Genomic DNA, 24,834 nt, shown 5'->3' with positions numbered 1-24,834 from the left:
CCTCTGAAGGCTGCAGATTTCCAGGGGCATTCCTTTATCAACTCCGGGTTTGATCTCAGTTCCTACTTTTACTTGCCATCCTATGTCTTTCTTCACAGAAGTTCACATATACGTTTCAGTTCTTTTCCTTATTACACACACACAGACACATAATTCACAAAGAACTCAGTATAGGCATTTGTGGGTGTTCTTGCCTCTACTGAAATTTGAGGAATAAGGGGAGGTTTAAACCATAAAAACAGGGAACTCCCTGGCTCTCCAGTGATAGGAAAAAAAAAAAGAATTAGGTGAAGGGAAATAAGGACCTTTAAAAACAGGTACATAGGAAGAAAAAACAAAACTCTGAGAACGGTTCCTTTTCCTGGAAACTGGAAGGGTTTTATGCATTTCCGGGGCTAACAAAAGAGGGGGGGTTCATTTGGAACCAGCCTCTGGGACCAGCCCAGTGCTTTCCTCACTTTTTCTAAACCACAAACTTACACAGGATTTTCTAGCTCCTTTAGAGCTAGAAAACTTGTATTTGTCTCATTCACAAATTGAAAACCACAAACCCTGACTTTCCAACCAAAGTCATACGGAGCCAGGCAGAAATGCAAGCATCGTTCACATAAAAACCAACAAGAAACAGCTTCAGTGAAAGAGCTGGTTTGTATTTTTTAATTTCAGTTAATAACCATCAAGACACAGTACTCTCCACTTTCTCTAACATGCAAAGATCTGAGAGAATTACGTACGCCTCTGCAGACAGGTGGAGGGGCCTTAGGAATGGTGACATCCTAATGACACCTTCCAGAGAAATGTAACTGGCCACATCTCACAGCCGGGGAGATGGGGTGGGATGGAGACCAGATACTTGAGTCCTCATAATGTAATCATGAACGCAGGAAGAAACTGCTCAGAGACATTAACAAACCTGGTTCCACTCACAAAGGGATTAGGCAGAGAAAGCTGCATGCAAGGCAAGTCGACCTCGGAAGCATCTCTCTGCTAAACTAGGCCACCTTTCCCAATCTAAAAGAAGGCCTATTATAATATATAATCTATTATATATTATATACTTAAATATATTTGTTAGATATATATGATATACAATTATATAAATATATTAAATTTTAAACACATATTAAATATACATTTACTATATTATTTATTATATAGTAATTATAATTATATATCTATTAAATATATAACATATATAACATGTAATTATAATATATAATAGGCCTATAATATAATATATAATCTGCCTATTATAAAGGCCTACTTGCTGCCCTTGGCTTTTAATAATTCTTCATGTTTTCACTGCTCCAAGATCAAATATGAAACATTTTGAGAGGGAGTCAGTCTGAAAATGAGAAGAAAAAATTCCTGTAACCACAACATTTGGGAACTTTGATTTTAGAACCAGAAGTATCAGAGACATCCATTTCTGTCCCCATCTTGATGGACAAATTTAATTAACCTTTGCTACTCTGTTCCAACCTACTGTTTTAGACAAAACTAGTGACCCACAAACAATATGTTACCATCAGAATTTCAATGGCGGCGACACCAAGAGATATAGCCCTATCAGCAGTATCGGGAAATAAGCCACTTGGATTAGCTGCGCCAAGAAATATGGATTATATTCACGTCACACATGAGCTGTCAGAAACATTAGGATACTTTTAGCATAAATCAGCAGTGTGAAGGGTATCTTATGAGCACTGAACATGATAGACTGCTTGTAGGGCAAGGTGAGCCTGTCTGGGGCCACCTTCCAAGTGTGAGCACACGTGTGCCTGTCCTTTACCCGAACTGGCATCAAAAACTGGAACACAGGCTGGTGACCGCTGATGGGCACACCCAATTCATGGTGGGTCAGGGGTGCAGAAAGGTGCTTCCCACTCCAGACCCACGATGGAAGCCCACCTCAGAGTAACCAAGTGAGACAGGGTGACCAAGAGTGTGTGAGAGTTAAACGTGGTTAACACTATGAGTACTGGGACTCTCCCATAATCTAACGTGCCAAGTTACATAAGATGTTATATCTTATAATAGTTTACATCATAAGATGTAATATAACCCCTCACGGTTTCATACCAGGAAAACCAAGCAATGTGCGCTGCCCCATGAGGAGGGCAGAGAGATGAGGGCACATGTGCACCCAGCCAGGCAAACCAGGGTTCCAACTCCAGCCCCCCACCTGCCAGCCTGTGACATGGCCGGTCACCTCACCTCCCGGAGCCTCTGTTTCTTCACCCACAAAGAGGGTGCCAGTCCCCGACGAGGCTGGGTCTCAGGGCCGAGTGCAGCAGCAGGGAAGAAGGGTCCGGCGCCTGGCCGGCCAGTCCAGTAACTGACCTGTCACACCCCCACCCACAGGCCTCCCTCTTTGGGGGCCTCAGTGCAGGGCAGCAGTAAGATCCAAGGACCCCTCGTTTGGATCTTTTAGCACATAACTGAGCCCCTTCACAGGTAGGTCAGGGACCTAGTGAAAGAGAAGGAGACAGAAAATTATACTTCAAAAGTTACTTTAAGTATATAAATGTTTGATATTTGAAAGAAAAATGTATTGTCTGAAATGTTTCTACTATTTTTAAATAGTATTTAAAAATATTTTACATTTTTAAAAGCTGAAAAACCAACAAGAAACTACACTGACACTATTAAATGGGGAGAGAGATAGAGACAGAGAAAACACGCCTTCCTATTTTTTGGTTGCATACCATTACCCAAGACACAAAATTATTACATCTGCCTTCCCTCTCTCAATATTGGCTAAGAATCACCAAAAAGAGTGTTTTTGAAAAGAACTGTGATGAAAAAAGGAAGAAAAATGAAAACATAAAATGAAGAGATATCCCCTTGGTCTTTCTATGAAGCCTGCTCCCAGGAGGTTGTGCATCTCAAGGGAATGCCTCAGGGTCAGGGTCTCCCAAGGAGGGGGTGCTGAGAGCCACCTGTCCTGGGTACAGGCCATAAGGGGGTACACTCTCTGCAGGGCACTGTTTACAACAATAGAACTAAGTCAACCTGCTTGGAATTATCATCAGGCAGAGGCAATTCTAAACAACAGCAGGGATAAAACACTTGTCCTCACGCCGCCTCGCCCCTGCCACAGGCACAGCGCTGCACAGAACCCACCTTTCCACAAGGCAGCACAGCCCCTGGGAATCTCCAGACTCTGACCACAATAGTGATCAGAGCATTGTGCGTATCCTTTCTCTCATCTACCCACCGGGAGATGGCACTGGAAGGGACAGTGCAGCTCAGGGCTAGGCATGGAGCCGGCACTCGACCAACTAATGATTAACACACAGAGGAATTCCTTATATACGCTCTGTAACAGGATGGAGATTTCTCATGACTATATTCTTTTTGTGTTTCTGATACTATATTCCTAATATAGCTCCAAAAAATAGGGCAAATCAGCCTCTATTATGCATTTCCTTGATTTTGGTCTTTATCCAACTGATGAGGGCCACTTACCAGGACACAGAAATATGGACTCCCAAGAAATAGAGGAGACTCACTCATGCACATACTTAAAACTTTTTGAAAAGCAACTAATTTTATATCTTAATGACATCTACTTAGAAAAAAAGTAAGCTAAAAAGGCAAATGTAAATAGACGAGGTTTTGGCCAGGAGCTCAACTAAATCAAATCTGAAAGCTTTTTAAAAACTGTGATCTAATTATATAATTTTCAAAGAGATTACAGAATTCCCAAATGACTGTATTATTTACTAACCCAATGCTATTGTGTTAGAGATCAGACATAATCTCACAACAGACAGATGATGTCTTTCTTTCTGCCCCTAGTAAACTGTGGAGTAGTCCCTGGAGTAGATGAGCCCTTTCCAGGGTTTTCCAACTCAGTTCAGATCAAACTGGACTCAAGTCAGAATGGAAGTGAAGCTGCAGGATTTTCTGAGGTCTCTCAAAGGTTTCTAAGAATCCGAGGTCACCCTCCATCTGGATTTCCTAGGAGGCTGGTGGACCGCCTCTGCCAGGCTGAGAAACAATCCCGTAGCGTCCCGGGGCCCAGCTCCTCCCCGAGATCCTCTCTCACTCAGCGCTGCCTTCGAAAAGTGCCTGCGGTTTCCAGAGGCCAGCTCCATTTTCCTCTGTAATCCAGATGTTTTTAACCAAATACTCTGTGAAATGACTTTCCTGCTGTTGTGCTGCAGTGAAGGAACATTCCTCAGATCCATCTCTCACCATGAATGAGCTCAGCTTCTAAAATACCCACCACCTTCCCTCAGCTTTGGTTCCCGACCAAGAGCCAGCAGAAATACTGTCATCACCGACATCAGTTTTTACAACACTGGCCCTTCCAAAAAGCAAAAGCAAAAGCAAAGTACATCGTTCAACTTTCAAAACCTCTGCAAGAGAACCACCATTCCTTTCAGGAGAGGTGTGATGAAGACCAGGTGGTGCCTGTCACGATCATGGTTGGTACCTATCTAGAACGAGACAACATAGCAATTCCTCTGTGAAAACACACGTCAACGAGAAGGTGGTTTAGAAACAGAAAGAGGACTGTTTCCAGACGCACAGGCCTGCTACTGCCCCACACATGCCCTGGTTGACAGGAGGTCTTCTCTTGCAGGAGTAGGAACATGACGTCATAAAGGCCCAAGAAAGCTGGGTTTACTGTTTCTCCCTGAATGAGAAGAAATCTAATGAGGAATTGTTTCAGAAGAGAAAATAACAAATGTGGCTAAGACTAGACAGTCCACTGAAGGGAAAGTTCATAGTAGAGGCAATGTGACCCCAAACTTGGGGAAGCCTGACATCGCCACTTCACTGGCTTTAAGGTTCCAGTGGTCTGAAATGACTTTTATGTTCAAACAGAAGATTCTCCAAGGCTGGTCTTCTGAACTAGGAAGCCCAAGCCCTGTGTCCCCAGGGTCCCAGAAAGCAGGATACACTTGAGGTCCATGTGAGGACAGTCTCACAAAATGCTGGACTAAGATGAGGGCATTCACAGGGCCAAGATAAAGAGACGGGACAAGGTCTGGAAGGAGGCTGAGACAACCGCCACAGACAGCATACGGAAGACCCTGAAGAACTCTGCTGCTGTCGTGGTGACACAATGCCGGTACATGGCTTCCAGACTCTCTCTGGACTTCAGACCAGCACAACTTTTTAAAACAGGGGTGGGAAAGACAGGGGTAGAGCCTCCAGTTTCTTATATTGCTGAGGAAGGACATTTACAGGGAAAAAAAAAAAAAAAGGAATCCTCATTACATTAAAAAAAAAGTTGGAATGTGAAGGTCTCAATAAAAACAATTGAATAATTTAGCTGTTAGAGAAACCCCCGCTGTCTCAGTTTTCCTCATTTCTTTGTAAACCAGCAAAGGCAACAGCCTCCATTCAAGACAAGGAACCACAAAATACATTTCCAGTAAAATAAAGAACAAGCTGACACCAGTTGTCCACCAATGGTATCTAAACTGAATAATGCACTAAGAACATAAATTACATCTGGAGGTATTTAGCAGGAAGAAAAATGTCAGTACCAATATTTTGCTACAAAATGACTGTCTAATCTAGAAATCCTAAAATAAGCACCTATAAAATTATTAGAATTACAGAGTTCACACAAGTGGCCTGATACAAACTAAATACACCACATCAGCAGAGTATCAACAGAAATATATGTCTCTGTAATCCCCCTTTAAAAATCAAATTAGGGTAGTTAGCTCTAATAGCCCAAGGCAAATACCACATCTAATTCCCTTTTCCTGAGGAAAGAAATGACATGTTTTAACTGAAAGTGGTCCTACGGATTCCACTTCTGTGTGCTTGAAAACTGTGAGTTTTTCTTTCCAGAAGAAAAAGGCTGTGAGTGTCTGCTCACCAACAAATAGTGGCCAAATCCCACTTCGCTCTAAAAAGAGAAGCCAGGGAAGTGGGTGATGTGACTGGAGTGGAAGCCCAGAGGATCCCAGGAGTGTCTGCAGAGAGAGCACCTCACACAGAGCAAGAAGGCCCAGGATTGGGGTTGTGTTCCTCAGGGAGCCAATTCCTCTCTCTTAGCCAGTCAACCAGGAGTCTGATGTGACCAGATGCACATTATCCCGGGGGCCTGATAGTGCAACTTATAGGCCTGAGGTGGGCATACAACCGATCTGAATTCTCCTATTTCATCTTCACAACTGAAGTAGATTTTGCATTCTACTTCCTTCTCCTAGATATACTGTTGTTGTAAATTTAGAAATTTCAAAAATTAATGGCTTAATTAATGGCTAGTTATAATTGTCTCCCTGGGAACGGGAGCCAGGTTTAAGCCTTGGCTTGCAATCCCTCACCCCCACCTCTGGCCCTCCCAGGGGACCCCGAGGGCACAGAAGTGGAGGTGCTCCAACTGTGCCCACAATGCACATGCTCCAGAAGCATTCTTTGAGCCGACAGGTTGTTCTGATGTCGAACCACAGTAATAAAAAGGGGAGGCAGTGTGAAAACCAGGGCCCCCCGGCAGGCTGCTGAGTACAGGATGGCGAACACAGCAGGCGGGCAGCAGTCAAAAAAGGCGCCTTTTCTATTGAACAGTCTTTCGGACTCTGTGGGAGAGGGCGAGGGCGGGATGACGTGGGAGAATGGCATTGAAACATATAAATTATCACATGTGAAACGAATCACCAGTCCAGGTTCGATGCATGATACAGGGTGCTCGGGGCTGGTGCACTGGGATGACCCAGAGGGATGGGATGGGGGTGCGGTCAGGATGGGGACACATGTACACCCATGGCGGATTCAAGTCAATGTATGGCAAAGCCAATACAATATTCTAAAGTAAAATTTAAAAAAAAAAAAAAGTGCCTTTTACAAGTGCCCTGCTGGGTCCTCCGGCCCATAGCAGCAAGTGCTGAAGGGCCATCCCAGTAAAGCCCACAAGGGGGCGCCTTTCTCTGTGCACCAAGGCCTAGCCGTCGGCTTGATTTCCCCTCTGCCTGTGTCTGTTTCAAACTCAGGGCTACACAGATGATTCCCCATTCTCATATACCAGGTGGTAACAGCCTTTCCCCAAGACTTATTTTTCGACTTTTTGTCCATTTGGCTCAGCGGTAGATCCCTGGCAAAGAGTGGGACCTCAATGCATCATTATTTCATAATTGAATGCATTCCAGTGAGGTGGATAATCATAAACAGATGACCGCATCTTAAGACTGAGCCCCAAAGAACCACCAGAAGGAAGGAGTCACCTCTGCTGCCATGTGACCACACCCCAACTGTTCCTGGAACCGGAGTCTCCACCTCTGGTGGTACAAGCTTCTGAAAATCTAATCCAGCGGGCGCTGGCCGTGGGACTGCAAGGAGAGCCCAGATACAGCTCAGAGTCCTCCCATATTTATTTCTGCTCCCGTGATATGCACCTCTCCTTTGTCAACCTGGTACAACATGTTTATTTAAAAGGTAATGTTGCCGTGGAGGAGTGCACCAGGCAATAAACAGCTTTTGCAGGCAATTAAATGCAGCAGTGAAATTGAGCTGCTGGTCAGTGGAACCAGCCATTCATCGTGAGTTTGTTCCAGTGTCACAAATGTTATTCCTGTTTCACAACAGGACAGGAACCCGTGATTGGGCCACAAATCTCCAGAGGCTGGAGGCAGACCCGAAGAGATTAAAGCAGCTCTCGGCATGAGTGCAGGGCATCATCAGGGAAGAGTCCTGGGACGTTGGCCCTGGAGAATGCTCTAGTTTTTTTTAAAATAGGCTTTTCACTGAGTAGGTATTCAGTAATTACTTGTGACTTGCATGACTTTATAGGGAGACTCATAGGAAGTCTCAGTCTACAATGAAAAGTCAATGATTTCTTTTCGTAAACAATTCAGGACCCTCCCCACTAATTTCTAAGTCTGGCTTTAGAAAATTATGACAATCTCCACTAGAATCGATCTTTTCTAGGAACCAGAAAGGAGCTCTTTGTTCTGAAGACATTTCACACTGTTCCCCACAAACACACTGATACACAAAGCAGCAAGGAAAGGAAGATAACATCAAAGTCACTGCTCCGGTGAAGAGTGAGGAGGGAAGTCTGATCTTAGCAAGAGTCAAGACAGTAGATGGTGGAGATGCTGCTTAAGCTTCAGGCCCTTCAGGTGGAGCCAGGGTCAGACCAAGGGGGAAGGTCCAGTGAGGGAGACCGGCTCAGTGCCCTGCAGACGCAGCTGCGGGACACCTTCCACAAGGGAGACAGGAAAGCATGGCTACAGAGACGGGAGGACCACTGCACCCTCTCTCCTCCAGGGAAGCTTCCACCAGGAACGGGCAAGGCACTGTCCACAGAGCAAAGCCAGGGCGCCCTCCTGACGCAGCAGAACAGCCAGGTGGGCAGAGGCTCTGCCCCAGATCACCATTCCCCTTGCCCCTGCCATAGTGACTTGGTGAACAAATGAGCTGTTCACTTCCTAGCCCTTAAACATTGGTTCTAAGTATTATTGCTAGGTGTTTCTATTTAATTACTGCTTCCTTATAACATATATGGGGCTTCACTGGTGGCTCAGCAGTGAAGAACTGGCCTACGTGCAGGAGACCACCTGCAATGCAGGAGACGCAGGTTTGATCCCTCAGTCGAGAAGATGCCCTGGAGAAGGAAGTGGCAACCCACTCCAGTATTTTTGCCTGGAGAATCCCATGGACAGAGGAGCCTGGAGGGTTATAGCCCACAGTGTCGTAAAGAGTCAGACACGACTTAACGACTACACAACAAACAAATCTGTTTAGCAGCTTAACAAATAAGACACTTCTTTCTCCTTTCTTAGAACAGCATCTCTAACAGAAATCAACCTAAAACGTGTCCCAAATCATAAAACCCAACTGGCACTTTGAAAGGCCTGCAGGACTCCAGCCTGCGGATTATAAATCACTGAATTTCCTTTACACTCGCATCAGCTGTAAATTCCAACACCTTTTTTAAAAGTATGATGCTAAAAGTAAAACTCATGAAAAACTTACAAAAATGAGTAGCCCAGAGGATTAAAGCTGACGCATGACTATTACAAGGAAGTCAGATCCATAAAGCCAGTGGGAGAGCCCAAAAAAGAGGTGAAGTGAGTATCAACAACTTCTCCACACCAACAAATACAAAATGGAACAGAATTGCTCAGAAGAAAATGTCAATGCGCATTTTTTAGAAGTGGGCATAAAAAGGTCAAAGACTTACCCTAAACCCCCCAGATACATATACCTCAGTGTGCTGGAATCGATGTGGGAAGCCCACACACAGTAAACGCACCCAAAATGAGAACAGTTCTCGCACAATTGGTATTCTACAGGTGGAGGGGATTTGGAGGCACTGACTCTAAGTGCTTATGCGTGCACATTCTCACAACATGCTAATCCAGCCTGGGAATGCTATGCTTTCCAGGCCTTGAATATGCCGCTGACAAACCGGCATGAGAGAAGTGGTGAAAACTGAGAAGCGGAATAGCGCTGAATAAACGTTCCCTGATAATGCAAAATGCTTTGTTTTACCCCAAATACTGAAAGCTCTTGATTGCACACTATTTCAGAAACACATACGTAGTGAATGAAAGACTGACCTCCATTCCCAGATACAAATGCTCTCCAGGTGGCCCAGCACAGCAGGGACCTAGTTCTTCTCTCCCCTTTCTTCCATGCGAACACACAGATCACTTTGCATCTCCCTTCCAGGGTGCAACCACCACCTCGGTTACTCCCACCCAGAAGGCTGAGTCCAGCATTCTCTAAGCTGCTCTCCACAGTGAGGGCGAGGCTGGAGGAGGTGAGGCCTCACACACAAGCCACTTGAAACTGATTCTGGCCCCTGGGTGTTTACACAAAGTGACACTCAAGTATGAGAAAGTAAAATTTCAAAATGCAAACAAATATATGCATATCTTTTTTTTACAATTCCTTTCAGTCAATGTCTGCGGTTAAATGGTGTAATGGGTAGAGTGAAAACTTTCTACACGTTTTGCATAATGGCACACACGTGTGCTGGTTTGGGTATATGTGCATGTGTGCGGTTTCAAACATCCAGTAACCTCTCTGGGTAACAACCTACCTGCCACTGGTTTCCTGCCTGGCCAGGCATATAAGGCGCTGGGAGGCTCCGGAGGCTGTTCTTCACAGGGGAGCCCCCAAGGGGATTTCCCACGTCCCCAGCAGAGGAGTCAGCAGCCAAGGCCATGGAGTACTGCGGGTAGTTGTAGAGATTGTTGTAGTACGGAAACAGAGACGGCTGGTAGAAGCTGCTGTAGTAGGTGGGGTCGGAAACGAGCTCAGGTGTGTTCTCCACATGCCCTCTGCTGGTGACAGCAGGAATATCCTGGATGACCATCCGTCCCTCTAGAAAGAAAGAACACGACGAGCGGGTATCAGTTTCAGGACCACAAAATTCTACCTGTACACCTTGCCAACATACGGCCTCCGTCCTCAAGATCCACAGAGCTTCAGAGCAAGGCTCCGGAACGTGCTGCGTGCCCTGTGGCCAGAAAACAGGAGAGTTTCGAAGGCTGGAGTAATGGGGGCAGCACAGCCGACAGACACTGGTGATTATTTTTACTGAGAACGCCCAAAATATTTTAGGCAGGGGTCATTTTAATTACCTAAAGCCTGACCACGTTTAACTTCTACAGAGAAATTTCCTACCCTAATGTCAAGAAATCAGAGATCAAATCTAGCTAAGTTGGCTATCTGCAAGTCTTAGAACAAAATTAATTGTACGTAACTTTAAATAAAGTAATAATAAAATCTAGATGCCTTTTCTATGTGTCTGCCCACATCAGTATGTCTGAACGCAAAGCAAGAGGCTGAGAGTTTAAGCAAACATTGGTTTCTTTATCCTGAGTCTGGATAATGGTATAGACCTGGGAGACAAACTTCCGTAAAAGGTCAGTTAGTGTCTATCTTAGACTTTGTGGCCATTCTGTTGTGGAACATACAGGCTGCTGGGTGCTTGCATTGCAATAAAACTTTATTCACAAATACAGGCAACAGGCCCAAGTGACCCACAGGTTGAAGTTTGCAGCACAGGGTCTAGATGTTAAACCGTCAATTCCAATCAACAACTGAATGGACTCCTAAGTCATCTTTCCAACAACTTTTTATTAAACAATGTTCTAAGAGTTGGCCAGGTGCCTTAGATGGCTACAGGGTATTAGGATGCCCCTGCCCACGTGGAATCCACAGTTTAGGATAAATGATGGGATTACAAACTATAACAAGGACCCTCATGCAGAAATACCTATGAACATTTATGCAATCTCAAAGGCTAGAAAGATGACACACAGCCTAGAAAGGAATTATAGAGACTGCCATTAAATAAAAACAAAAACTGCACTTGAGTTTCACTCTAAAAGAGGAGCAGGGGACTTCCCTGGTGGCCCAGTGGCTAACATTCCACACTCCCAATGCAGGGGACATGGGTTTGATACCTGGTCAGGGAACTAGATCCCACATGCCACAACTAAGAGTTTGCACGCCATAGCTAAAGATTTCATATGCTGCAAATAAAAAGATTCCATGTGCCGTAACTATTATCTGGCTGCTACTGCTACTGCTAAGTCGCTTCAGACGTGTCCGACTCTGTGCGACCCCAAAGACGGCAGCCCACCAGGTTCTCCCGTCCCTGGGATTCTCCAGGCAAGAACACTGGAGTGGGTTGCCATTTCCTTCTCCAATGCATGAAAGTGAAAAGAGAAAGTGAAGTCGCTCAGTTGTGTCCGACTCCTAGCGACCCCATGGACCACAGCCCACCAGGCTCCTCCGTCCATGGGATTTTTCCAGGCAAGAGTACTGGAGTGGGGTGCCACTGCCTTCTCATCTGGCACATCCAAATAAATAAATAGAGGAGCAGAAAATAGGTGAAAATGAGAAAAACAGGCTTTCCTGGTGGCTCAGTGATAAAGAATTACCTGCTAATGCAGGAGACATGGGTTTGATCGCTGGGTCGGGAAGATCCCCTGGAGGAAGACCTGGCAACCTGATTCAGTATTCTTGCCTGGGAAATCCCATGGACAGAGGAGCCTGGCGGGCTACAGTCCATGGTGTCTCTGAGCCGGACATGACTGAGCATGAGCAGAAGAAAAAGAGAAAACCTAAGACAGGGCAGCGAGGATGCAGGGATGGACGCAGGGAACTGGGGGACTCTGCGGTGATGGACCGGCCCTTGGGGTGAAGAATTGGGTAAGAAAAGAGCAACAGAGGGCCAAGGTGACAGGCGGGCTGTAGACAGGCGAGGGGGAGCCTGAGGCGGCTCGCTCAGCTCTCGCCAGGGTGCGGTGGAAACCACTGAGGGCTTCTGAGCAAAGGAGCACACAGCTGCACTGTGGGGTGATTCAGCTGGGGAGCAGTTCTCAAGACAAGTGAGGGAAGGCAGGTCAGAGGCAGGAGAGTCAACAGGGAGCCGCTGAAGCAGTCAGGGAGAGACACAGCCGTCTGCAAATAGTGGGGGAAAGCTGTGCCAGGGACACGGGGCAGAGGGGGCGGGGAACGCAACAGAACTCAGGACCCAGGGGCGTCAGGAACTGAGACGCAGGAGAAGAGGAAGAGCAGGAGACCTAGGCGGCAGTGGAGACCAAGGGTAAGTTCTGCTTCATCACGGGGCCCGAAGGGCACACACGTGGGGAGATGAGTGAGGCTGAGAAACTCAGCACTTGGCACTCATGGGAGAGATTGAGATTCAGGAGTCACCGCCCTGAGATGCGGACTGCATCTGGGGAGAGCAGGAGGAAGGTGTAGGGAAGAGTATGTTACGAAAGGAGAAAAGAGCACCAAGGCCAGAAGCCCAAAGACAGAGGAGAGAATGTAATGTCACAGATGACAAAGTCGACAGGGACCAAGGAGGGCAGGCCACAGTGTCCACCACTGCTAAGAGATCAAGCAAAATTAGTTCTGGAAAAGATCCACAGACAGCTGGGCCTTTAGGGCCTTGTGGTTTTAGCACAGTGAGAGAAGACGCCTGCGAGACATAAAGAGCAAGTAGGCTCTGTGAATATGGTGACGAGCCTTCACTCTGGTGAGAAGGGATACCCAGCGAGCGGCGCCCCCCACCACCCCTCGCTCACCGTGCATCCTCGTACTGAGCACACTGCCAGATACACGGGGGTAAGAATCTGCAGCAAGGATCAATGAACAGGTTTTTTTCCAAGTAGCCTAGCATCAAAACAAATATGAGAAAAGACCAGAAGCTCCAAGGAGTAATAAGTTGTTATTTCATTTTTAAAACACAGAGAAGGGTTGAACACATGCCGGCAGGGGGAAGCTTATGAGGAGAAATTCCCAAGACCAGTAATACATGGTCCACAGCAGGTGCTCAGAACGGGTCGTCCGGCTGAACGTGCGGAAGGCATGACTAAACGTGCACTCTCTGGAAGGTTCGGGAGAGAGCTACAACAAAATGTATTTTACAGCCTCATTTTACAGTTAGCACTGAAGTCTATTCTCTGCTAGGATACCAAACTTGTTCACTGCAGGCTCCTGGAGATGCCTCGTCAGGGCTACCATCTTACAACATCTCTTGCCTTCCTCCCGCCTCATCCTCCCAACTAAGGAGATGAGAAGCTCCAATCCCATTATTCTACTCCAGTCTGGAGAAGGCACGTGCCCTTCCCACCTTCTGAACTTCCCTCGGTCCTTTCTCTTATTTTAAACACAGTTTAGTGGCAAATATGTGGTTTTCAGTATCTAGTTCTTCTGCTTTCAATGTCATGTCTTTACTGTTGAACTTCATTGTTAAAATCAATACAAGTTTGGCAAAAAATGGTCAACTATATGGTTACTTAAAAAAAAGGAATGAATGACCTTCTTACCATCCAGTCATAAGCATTAGTGGGACACCCACACACAATTTCATAGGATTTAGGAAGGCATTTCAGATGCTCATCCCTGTCTCTGGAGTTAAAAGCACTGGGTACCCCCCAGGCCTGCCCTTGAAAACTAAAGCTTCTTCATAAAGAAAACAAAATATAACAGGAAGTAAAGAATTAAACAGAAACCCAAAGACACCAGCATTCTCGGATCAGGGCACAGGTTCAAGAGGTTCTACATCATAACCCTACTCAGGACCTTTAATCAAGCCTCAGTTTATCCAGCAACAAAATGTTGTCAGTAATAATCCTCAAGGTAACAAGAATGGCTTCAATAAACTTCAGACAAAACCTCAAATAAAATGCTATATCAGATCAAAGAAAGGATTTGTTTTGCTACAGACGACAGTAATTCATTAAAACGCCATCACCTTTCCACTTACCATATTTTATCCCCTCTTTCAAAGTATATTGAGCTTTAAGAATAAATTAAGACATACGTTGGAAAACTTTTGATTCATACCAATATTCACATAATAAAAATCACTTGAGCTTTATAAGAGTAAATGCCTAAAAATTTTAGACTTAAAATGTTTAAACGCTCCTAAAAAGTGACCTTTTAAAAAGCACTGGGAAAGGGCAGCCACCCCAGGGACATGAGGAACTACCAAATTCTGTGTTTTATAACCCCCCAAATTGTATTTTAAAGATTCAAATTAAAACTTTACTTAAAACAACAGCTTCATGCTTCTCAGCCTTGATGTGCCCATTACCAGTAGGTGGGCATTTCCCAGGGCTGCAATAAACACCCAGGAAACTACACATGTCTAATCCAGTGGTGCTCAGCGGCACAGGCACCACCTGGGAACTTATAGAGAAGAACATTCTCAGACCCACCCCAGACCCACAGAATCAGAAATTCTGAGGGCTGGCCAAGCACCTGAGTTTTAACAAAGACTTCAATAGGTTCTTATACACTCAAAAGCTCAAGAACCACTGGTCTCACGATTCAAAGCAACTGCTCCATAAATTACCCTAAAAAAACCAGTGACTGAATTATTGTGACAGTGCTGACTGGCTATCAAACGAGAGCATACAAATTAATTCCACTGAATGGAGAAGTTGGGCTACTACAGAAATCACTGCAGAGCTTGGATCACAAGCTGTAGGTGCTCTGTGGATACTGCTGCCAGATGGGTCTAACCTTCATGGCCCACACCGGGGCTTTGACAAACTATACTATTCCTCATCAGGCTTCTGGATTATCAAGAGGAGCAGGTAGTGCAGAAATCATTTATTCTTGACCTTAAGGTGTATGCTGGTACTTATATTTGATTTTTTTGATTAGTCATCACATAACAACCATGTCCAGGTGTTGCAAAAGGCACAAAGAAATATTCAAAATGCTTCATTTCTTCTTAAGAGTGAGTTATCTATTTGGGAAAGTTATGTATTAAGACCAAGAATCCTACAAACCAATAATCCAATGGCCACAATGACAGTATAGGCAGACGTCACCATCAGCAAAGATGGAGGTGATTCAGAGATGGTGGGGGCAGGGAGGCAATCAAGAGAGAACAGTGTCAACATGATCATGAAAGAGGAAAAGGACAAGACATGTCCTTTTCCAGGGACACTGAGCAGATAAGCCTGGCTGGAGCACAGCGTTCATGTCAGGGGACAAGAGATGCTGAGGCTGGAAAGTTACTTAGGGACAAACTGTGGAAGGCCTTGTCTGTGAATCCAGACAAGGGCTTCTGATTGCCCCTCAAGTTCCAGGGAGTCGATGAGTTTTCAGAGCAAGCTGTGCTTAGCCGCTCAGTCGTGTCTAACTCTTTGCAACCCCATGGGCTGTAGGCCACCAGGCTCCTCTGTCCATAAAATTCTCCATGCAAGAATACTTGCATGGGTTGCCTGCAAGGAGTGGGTTGCCATGCCCTCCTCCAGGGGATCTTCCCAACACAGGGATCAGAACCCAGGTCTCCCGCATTGCGGGTGGATACTTTACCATCAGAGCCACAAGGGAAGCCCTTTTAGAGCAAGGGAATAACATTAAAATGTTTTAGGAAAGTTAATCTGGTCCAAGAACAAAAGATGAATTCAAAACAAGGAGGTAAAAGAACAGACTAGGCTAGAACAGTCTCCTCTGTGTATGTATGTGTACATGGTCTATAGACCAAAACGGCTAAGACTCTTTAAACACGCCAGACTTGAAGAGGTAACTAAAAGGTTGCAGAGGGAAGCTGCAGTAACAGGAAAAAGGAACCACATGAAGAACACTGGCACGTCTGCTGTTGTGGGAACGCCCTTCAAACCACCCTGTCACACTACTAACTACCTGTCACCCAGGGACCAGAGATGCCCCCGGATCCCCTTTCAGATCCTCGCTCCACTGCGGAGTGGTCATGCTTTACGGACTCCAGCCCAAGGAGGAACGTGCAGCCCTCACCCAGGGTAAGGATGCAAACAGGATATGCCATCTCTCCAACCTGGGTTACAGCAGAGTTCTCCAGAGTTACCGGAAACAGTCCTTCACCACTGAGGTGTCTTCTGAGTCACACTAGTGAGTCAGGCTAAGTGTCACTAGTAATTGATGATAAACACGAAAGACTTCCAATTCATAAGCCACAAAATGTATAAATGAAGCATACAAAATTTGAAATGGTACATATGTATACACATGTATGCGTATATATATTCAAAAAGCGGTGTTCCTTGCACAAACTCCCAACAGGCTACTCCTATTTTCCAAATCTCAGAAAGAAATAAAAAGAGCAGTAAACGTTGACAGCTGGCTCCATACACCTGAGCTGAATGCACTCATCTGTATCAAGCCCCCTGACTGCGGCTGTGACAGGGACTGGAAGCTGCATGGCCACTATGACTAACTGGGAAGACCAGAGCAGTATACTGAGAAGGACACATCTGAGGCTGCTGAAAACTCTTAAGCTGGATCTCCCTCTTCGTTATTCTAGAATACAAACTGGCCAAGGTGACTTACCAAGTATATTCATTAATAATAGAGAGCACAGTGGCCTTGTTCCAAGCAAATGGGGTCGTTTCCTTAACCAGTCATGCTTTATAGGAATTATCAACCCCTATGTCTTCTGCCAAGATGCAAACAGAAGCATGAAGCCAGTTGCCTTAAGTGTTGTTACTTATGACTGGGAGAATCCTCATGTGTGCTGTAAGGAAGAAAGATCAGGAGGTGTGGATTCTACAGCTAGGAAAGCAAGCAGGCCTGGTGAAGCATGTCTTCTGGAAAAATGACCAGCAGCAATCGGCCAACAGAGACGCTGCAGACACGCCGCCTACAGACCTGATGTCTTCTCACTGCAGTGCTCCGATTTACAGCGCTGTATATTTATCTACCATCCACACATCCAGTTCTTTGATAAGGCTTCCCATTCCCACTGCTACTTTTTTTTTTTTTTTTGCACTAACATATGCAGCGTGAAATATGATTCACTCCTTCCTGAAAGATCAATACCCACACATGATAAATACCCTTATCGATCCCGCAGTGTTATATGCTGGTCTCCGGGCCCATGGCATATTAATGGCAGTTAACCAGTAATTCATTTTAAGGTGTGTGAAGGCCTTCTCTCCCGCTCTTGGCTAGTGTCAAGATTCCCAGAGTTGTTGCGCTTTGAGTCCTTTATGTTCAAATCTGGAGCCACACTCCCTTTTCAATGACAAAACCAAACCCCACCGTTTTCTATATGAAAGATCACAGAGGAAACTAAAATTTATGATTCACAGCCATCTCACGTAAGCAGTGGATTTATGTACCCTGGGTTTTATTTTTCTTTACAATCCCACCCCTTGTGTGGTGCTTGTCCTACTGAGCATCTGGTTTTAAGGGTTACCTGCCAGGCAGAATTGTACACTGCTAAGTCTGAGATTTCAAAATTACCTGCCAACCACTATCACGTGCTGAATGGTAGGAAGGTACAGCAGAAGCACAAGCTGTTGCTCCATTATTATTTTTTTTTTTTAAGGAACATTAGGTCTTAAGAAAAGACAAAGTTGTTTGATGACATGTCATAGAATCTGGAGGAGACAGCAGGGTGCCACTTGCTGGAACAACATGGAACAACTTTGCAGCCCCATTAACCGTAGCCCTCCAGGCTCCTCTAGCCATGATATTTTCCAGGCAGGAACACTGGAGTGGGTAGCCATCTCCTCCTCCAGGGGATCTTCCCAAACCAGGGATCAAACCTATGTCTCCTGCATCTCCTGTACTGATAAGTGGATTCTTGACCACTGAGCCACCTGGGTCCTCAGCTTCCTGTTTTCAGCAGTCTTTTCCACAAGGCAACCCAATGTCCACACTAATCAGCTCCTAACATTGCTATACAGGGAAGAAAAGTCAGTGAGCTGATGCCTGGGCCCTCCGAAAGTGAAAGTTGCTCAGTATTGTCAGACTCTTTGCAACCCCTTGGACTAAACAGTCCATGGAATTCTCCAGGCCAAAGTACTGGAGTGGGTAGCCTTCTCCAGGGGATCTTTCCAACGCAGGGATCGAACCCTGGTCTTCAGCATTGCAGGCGGATTCTCTGCCAGCTGAGCCACAAGGGAAGGCCTGGGGCCTCTGAGCACTCATCCAACTCCAAGAAAGCAAGCTCACAACCCAATCAAGGGAATGGGTGGGTTTTCTGAGCTAAAGCAGAGCTGGTGCAGAAGCCTGATGACTGAGACGGCAGTGGGCCTACTGTTCACACTATTTAGTGGTGACCGTGACGGTGGACAAGGGGCATCACCACACCCGCCACCTTCCCCTGCCACTCATGTTCAGAGCAGTAAATTTACTGAGCACCTGTGTGTGTGAGGCAACCTGCCCAGTGCTTTGAGAGACAAAGGATCTAGTCTTTGATGCTGCGGAGCCCTGCCGTAAGAGGAGGTTCCAAGACACACACACAGGAGAGACTGACCAAGGCTCTGGGAAAGCACAACAACTGTGTGGCCAGGAGGGCAAGATGAAATCCAGCCTTCAAAACACAAGTTCTGCCGATGCTGGCTAACTAACACCACTCTTGTCCACAAGACAGGGAAGATGCTACAGCCCACTTCTCTCCCAAGGAATTTTTTTTTTTTTTTTTGGTCATTTGGTCCTGGAGTAATCTGTCAAGGTCACTTTTCTTTGTAGGGTGAAGGCGTTGCATAATAAAGTGAACCTGAAGTTGGTCTTTGAAGCCAGGAGCAGGCTTGGTTCAAAGGCCTGTGAAATGTCAATGCCAATGTGGGATGCAAAGGTGCAAAGGTATCTGTGGGGGAAAATCGGGAGGGGACTGTTGGTCAGGATCAGATCAAAGGAGCCAAGAGGGAGAATGGGGAGAGAGAGGATACAAAGAAGGGGGTGGATTCTGCTTCCAGGAGGGCGAACACATGTGAAACATGCCTGAGGCCACTGGGGCCACCGAGAAGCTCTGTGAGGAGCAAGCACATCCACTGTGTGCAGGAGCTCTCAGAGTGCTGGGCGGGGAGGCCCAGAATCTAAGCAACAGCCCACCCTGTCCTCCGGGAGTTTCCTCTCTGTGTGCAGAAGAGTGCAAGGCAGAGTTTCAGAGATCAGAGGTTTCCACGGTAGAAGACATTTTTAAACAGAGGAGGAGCGCGTGAAGGTGAGAGAAAGGAAACACGGCCCCGAAAGCGTCTGGGGTGTCAGGGCAGTCTGAGGAGCACAGGGTCCCAATAGGACGAGAACGAGGGTGCTGCCGGAACAGCACAGACTCCTGTAACTGAACACTCAGCGGAGCTCGGATTCTCCTCCCAGGATCTGAAAAGACTGACACGTCGAGTGTGGGCCTCTGTGGTCCTCGGGAGCAGCTGATGGCACGGCGGCAGCCCCCACCTCTCACTCAGGCACCTGCCAGCTCTCCCAGTCACGGTTTCTGCTCCCTATTCCCTGCCTCCGCCCCTCTGCAGGGTGCTGCAGGAGCCCCTGGACACCCCGGGAGATGGTCCACCCTGCAGGGGAGTCAGATATGGAGGAAATGCCATGTCTCTGGGATAAATGTCCTGTGGCCATGAAAGCCTATGTCATGGCCAAGAAAGAGGAGGTCTCTCTGCAGGCCAGACAGCCTGAGGCTCTGTCCGCACCGCCGGACACACCGGAGGTGGCGACAGGGCTCCTGCGGGAGTGGAGGAGGGAGGAAGAGGGAAGATGCCCAGTGAGTTTCCTCTCCACCCAGGTCTCTATTCTCAGAGCTATCTTACAGGGAATCCCTTTCTCCAGTCTTTTTAATATTTCTCACACTGAGAAAATTTTGAATCAGGAGCGTTTTTGACTGACCATGTCCACATATTTAGGTCTCCATAGAAAAGGTCTGCTCTGAACTGTATCCCAACAGTTTAAAACGCAGGAGCTTCACACATCAGGGTCTTTTTCTCAGCAGGAAAGGTGCGGAACAGAGGGGTATCAGTTTTTCAGTTTGCTCAAGGCCAGTCTCTTTCAGATTTGGGATTCAGACTCTGCTCTTATAACTTTTCTTTAAAAATAAGACTGTATATGCTTGTCTTTGCTCCTGCAGGTCCCCGGTGGCAATCGGAAGGGACAGACTGGACTCTTAAGCAAATATGAAGAAACACGAAGACACGTGTCACACGGCTTTCAGTCAACCCTAGGCTTTACCCAGGTGAATTCATCACCCCTGGTTTTCAGTCAGGTACTTGTCTTACAGAATGTTTCAAGCCATCAGAAACAGCGCCTTAACCAATTGCTAAGAAGAAGAAGAACTGGGCCCCAGGAACGGAATCTGCCTCCAAGCCAGCAGCTCTAACCTGGGGCTGCGCAGGGCAGGTGGAAGGGTAAAACCCTCAGGACCAGGCCACACCCCCAGGCCGGGCACCCAGGCATCAGAGCCCCAAGCTGACGGCAGCACCGGCAGGCAGTAACTGCCTCAAACCCATCAGGGGTGGCTGTTTTAGGGCCAAGGGTTCCCATCCTCACACCTACAGTGGCAGCTCCAAAAACACAGTTGAGGTCCCCTGCCCACGCCTCCTTTTCAAGGATCCATGAAGTCAGAAGTATTTCCACAATAATGTAAAGCTATTACTGGCCTTTTTTACTGTGCTGACAGTTGCATTGATGATGCAGAAGCAACGGTGGGGAAAACCCTGGTTTTTTAGCAGCAATCAAGGTAGTCCCACCAAGCTGTGCTGAGAGTCACTGTATTCTTCATTACTGTAAAATAAAGTACTTTTAAATTATTATGTCAATTTTGCTTAAGATGCCCTTGATGAAGCAGGAAAAAATTGATCAAATCTCTACCTTTGAGGTCATCTTCTTCATGTAGTGTGACCAGGTGGAAAGGACTCATAAAGCACTTCTCCTGTTTTGCAATGATGCTGTCCTTGGAAAAGGGTCTGTGCAGATGTTTGAAAGAAGAGCCATGCTCACTGCCTTTTTTTTTTTTTTTTAATGAAACATCATTTACTCGGAAGAATGACTGATGACAAACTACGGTTACTGAGACTTGGGTATTTGGCAGACATTTTCTTTAAAATGAAAAAAAGTGAGCCTATCACTTCAAGGAAAACAACTGGTAGTATTTATTGCCAAAATGTTGAGTTTTCAAGTAAAACTCATAACTTTGGAACACTTATATCCAACATTTTCCACTGACAGCTTCCCAAACTTAAAGGCTCTTTTGACAAAAATCAACAGTAATATTTAATGAGTGGGATTTTCTGATACTTTGCAATAAAAATGTCAACATTTGGGAGAGCTGTATAATTCAGTGAACTAATATTTTCCAAATGACCAATGCATGACACTACGAAATAATGCATGGTTGACATACCCATTTGCAGTGTAAGATGGATTTTAATTTAACTGAGTACAGAAAACTCATTAGCATGGCTTCAGATCTACACTGCAACTAATCTTTTAAGAAATTATCACTTGTCAAGTTTTGGTCTAGTATCAAAGAATAGTCACAGCGATCTTAAAAGGTTATTCAAACACTTTTCTCCCTTTCCCAACTATTTATCTATGTGAAGCTGAACTGTCCTAATGTATTTCGATCAAAACAACAGATTGAACTAAATACATATGGCAATCCAGCTGTGTTCTATTAATAAGCCAGACACATAAAAGATATTTGTAAAAATGTGAACAAGACCACCCTCCCTATCTGCTTTGAAAAATAGTTATTTTTCATTAAAATGTTACTTACACTAATTTTAAAAGAATTAACAAATGTATTCTTGGTTTTTCAGTTTTAGTTTCTAATTCAATAAATATCAATAGATATAATCCACATAAACAAAAGCTCATAAACAAAACCTCTTTGAATGTCCTTGAGAAGTTGTTAAGAGTCTAAGAATTTTGAGAACCTCCATATCACAGGAGGCTGGATTTCAGAGCAACTGGAATCAGTGTCTCCTCCTGAGCGGCTGAGTTAGCAGTCAGCAAGCAGGAAAGGCCCGACTGGGCACACCTGACTTTACACCTTCACTGGGGATATTTCTCTGAGTGACAGCCGTTCACCACCACGTGGGGCAGCGGGCAGCAGGGCTTTGGGCTGAGAGCACCGAACGAGGCTCTCGGGTCCAACTCTTGATCAGATCTGGAATCCACAGCCTGGGACCTGGGTCAGTTACTTAGTCTATACAAAACACATAACGTGGGTGAGCACTGCTACTGACACCGCAGGGTGCAGAGAAAGGCTCAGTGCTTGATGAATGTTGGCTGCTGTTGTTACCACAATCACAACACATGGAGAGCATCTCTCGGCCACCAAGCAAGAGAGCCAGCACGTAGTCTGCCCGAGAAAAGCACCCTTGCTCTCAACGCTCACCTTCAGGGACCCCGGGAGGGCCGGGCTGCACCCAGCGGGGCTTCCTGAGCGCAAATGAACTTGGAAAGGAGCAGAGTCCTGGGCTCCCGGCCCTTTCTGAGGTCAGACAGTAGCCTTGAGTGCAGTCAGTGTGGTATCACTCCCCTGAGTCATAATCAGGAAACGTGGGACAGCCTGTTTCTCCCACAAGGCAGTCATGACAGGGCTGTATCACACGTCAGACACAAACCTGGCACCTGGAAAGCAAACAGCCCCTCCACCTGTGAACCTGCCACGAGTGGGCAGCATCTCTACTGAACGAGACAGAATCAGCAGGTGGAGAACTGCTGACCTGCCTTCCCCTCTGCCAGTCCCCACCTCCTCGTGTATCGAATTCTGCTTTTCAGAAGCTTAGTAACTACCGTGCGTCCCTTAAATAAGACAGGGATTTTATTTATTTGGGGGGACTGCTGCTGTTCCAGGGCTGAACTTTTAGCTCGCTATAAAGTTAATGTGCTATTCAATGTTCATTCCAGGCAAGGCTGTGGGGCTGTGTATTCCCTGCCACCCCCAGAAGGCCATTATCTGTAATTGCCCATTACCATAAGTAATTATTTCTTCTGGCATGGTCTACGACCTCCAGGGCTGCATGCGGGTACAGTTAACTGCTCCCTCTTACCAAATCTGTGAAGGAACCTTTACTGACCCTCCGTACACTGAATGGTATACTCCAAAGCTGACACAAGACCCTTTTACAGGCAACTTATCTCAAACCACGAACATTCAGATCCCCTCCAGATGTCCCTTTCCCACCTCCATGGAGTTTTCCTTCCCCTCAAATAACAAGAAAATAAAGCACAATCAACCCTTCATTATGTGGGGGCTGATAACCCAAACTGGGAATTATCTAGAGTCCTTTATCCTCCCTTCTTTTGGATTTGGCTGCTTAATTGTACCATGCTTTTTAAAGACTACTGGGAGAAGGTAAAGATAGTGGAGGAGAGAGAGAGAGAGGGTGAAACCTAAAATTTTAATTCAATATATATGTCCCCACTTCTAGTGATTTTTGAGTAGGAGGAGGAACTGTGTTCAAATCAGTGATTAAGACGAGATTTGGGGATTCCAGGTGCATTTAAAGTATTAATTCTAGAACTGACATTTGGTGACACAGCCCAAAATGTCACCTTATATTTAACTCACTTTTCAACATTAGCAGGGAAAGAGGACAGGGGTGGGGGACTACTGGCTGTACACGCAGATGCCAAAATACTCAGCCATCCCTGGCATTTCTGTGTCTTTTCTGCTGCATCACTCAGGTGTGAGGGTGTGAGACGTACTCTAAGCTGTTATAACTTTCATGCACAAAAAGCTAGGAAGGAAGCCATCCCATCTTTGTATGGTCACTAACTGCAACTGCATCCAAAACCATCCACAGAATCTCCATACAGATACAACCCTTCACGTGTGCTGTTGTGATTTTCATTCTGTCTTTCCTTCCTTTTGAATAAAACTCCTCTGAAATAGAAAGAGACTCTAAAAATAAACATTTGTCCAACCTTTCAACCATGAGTTTTACCAAAGCCAGGTAGGGGAACCACAGAGAATTAAACCTAACATTTTGCAGCAAATCCAACACCAGGGAAGGTATAGAAAGGAAATGTTATCCTCCGTTTCGATCCCTGGAGAAACTTAAGTGGCAAGTCTAAGGATGTGTATGTAGTTGACAGCAGGACTCCATCTGACACCTCATAATTCACCACCAGGCTGTGTCACTGAGGGAAAAGGAAGCCACTTAGATGTGACCAATGAATACCTTCAGCTAAGACATCTGTTGCTACTGACCATTTCCTGAAGAAAAATACAAATGACCACTAACTATTCACATGCTGGCCTGAAGGTGCAGCAAACACCAATGTCAAGACAGACTCCATAGAAGAGGTCGGGGAGATGACCCTTCCAGAGGGAGATGTCAGGCCGGGCTGGGGCTGAGACTGATGACTTGGTCCAAGGGCACGTCACAGCCCAAACCCCTGACCTGTGGCTCTTCTGACTCATCCCTGGAGCAGCCTGCGCCAGCCCTGGGTCCTGGTTCAGCTCTACTGCTGTGGCCTCGTGGCCAGCTGCTGCCAACACAACCGTGTGGAGCTGATCTCAAACCACGTACGCAAGTCACTACATACCGAGTAAAGTGACTGCCCCCAAGCTCTGCCGTCTCTTCACAGTTAACTGCTCCACCAAACACGTCATGGCCACAGGGATAAGAAGGCACAGCAAAGTGTCACACTTGT

At 46.0% G+C, this 24,834-nt stretch overlaps 1 protein-coding gene across 1 annotated transcript in view; it reads right to left on the bottom strand.

The window, feature by feature from the left end:
• Positions 1-24,834, bottom strand: part of DMRT1 (doublesex and mab-3 related transcription factor 1) — a 93,920-nt gene that overhangs the window by 48,084 nt on the left and 21,002 nt on the right. Inside the window, 1 exon segment of the mRNA XM_043486966.1 lies at positions 10,019-10,302. Within this exon segment, the coding sequence (XP_043342901.1) occupies positions 10,019-10,302 (284 nt within the window).

Source organism: Cervus canadensis, chromosome 14 (genome assembly GCF_019320065.1).
Source record: "Cervus canadensis isolate Bull #8, Minnesota chromosome 14, ASM1932006v1, whole genome shotgun sequence".
NCBI classification, from domain to species: domain Eukaryota; kingdom Metazoa; phylum Chordata; class Mammalia; order Artiodactyla; family Cervidae; genus Cervus; species Cervus canadensis.
Note: the sequence above shows the minus strand (reverse complement) of the source record. Positions and strands in the feature narration are given on the sequence as shown.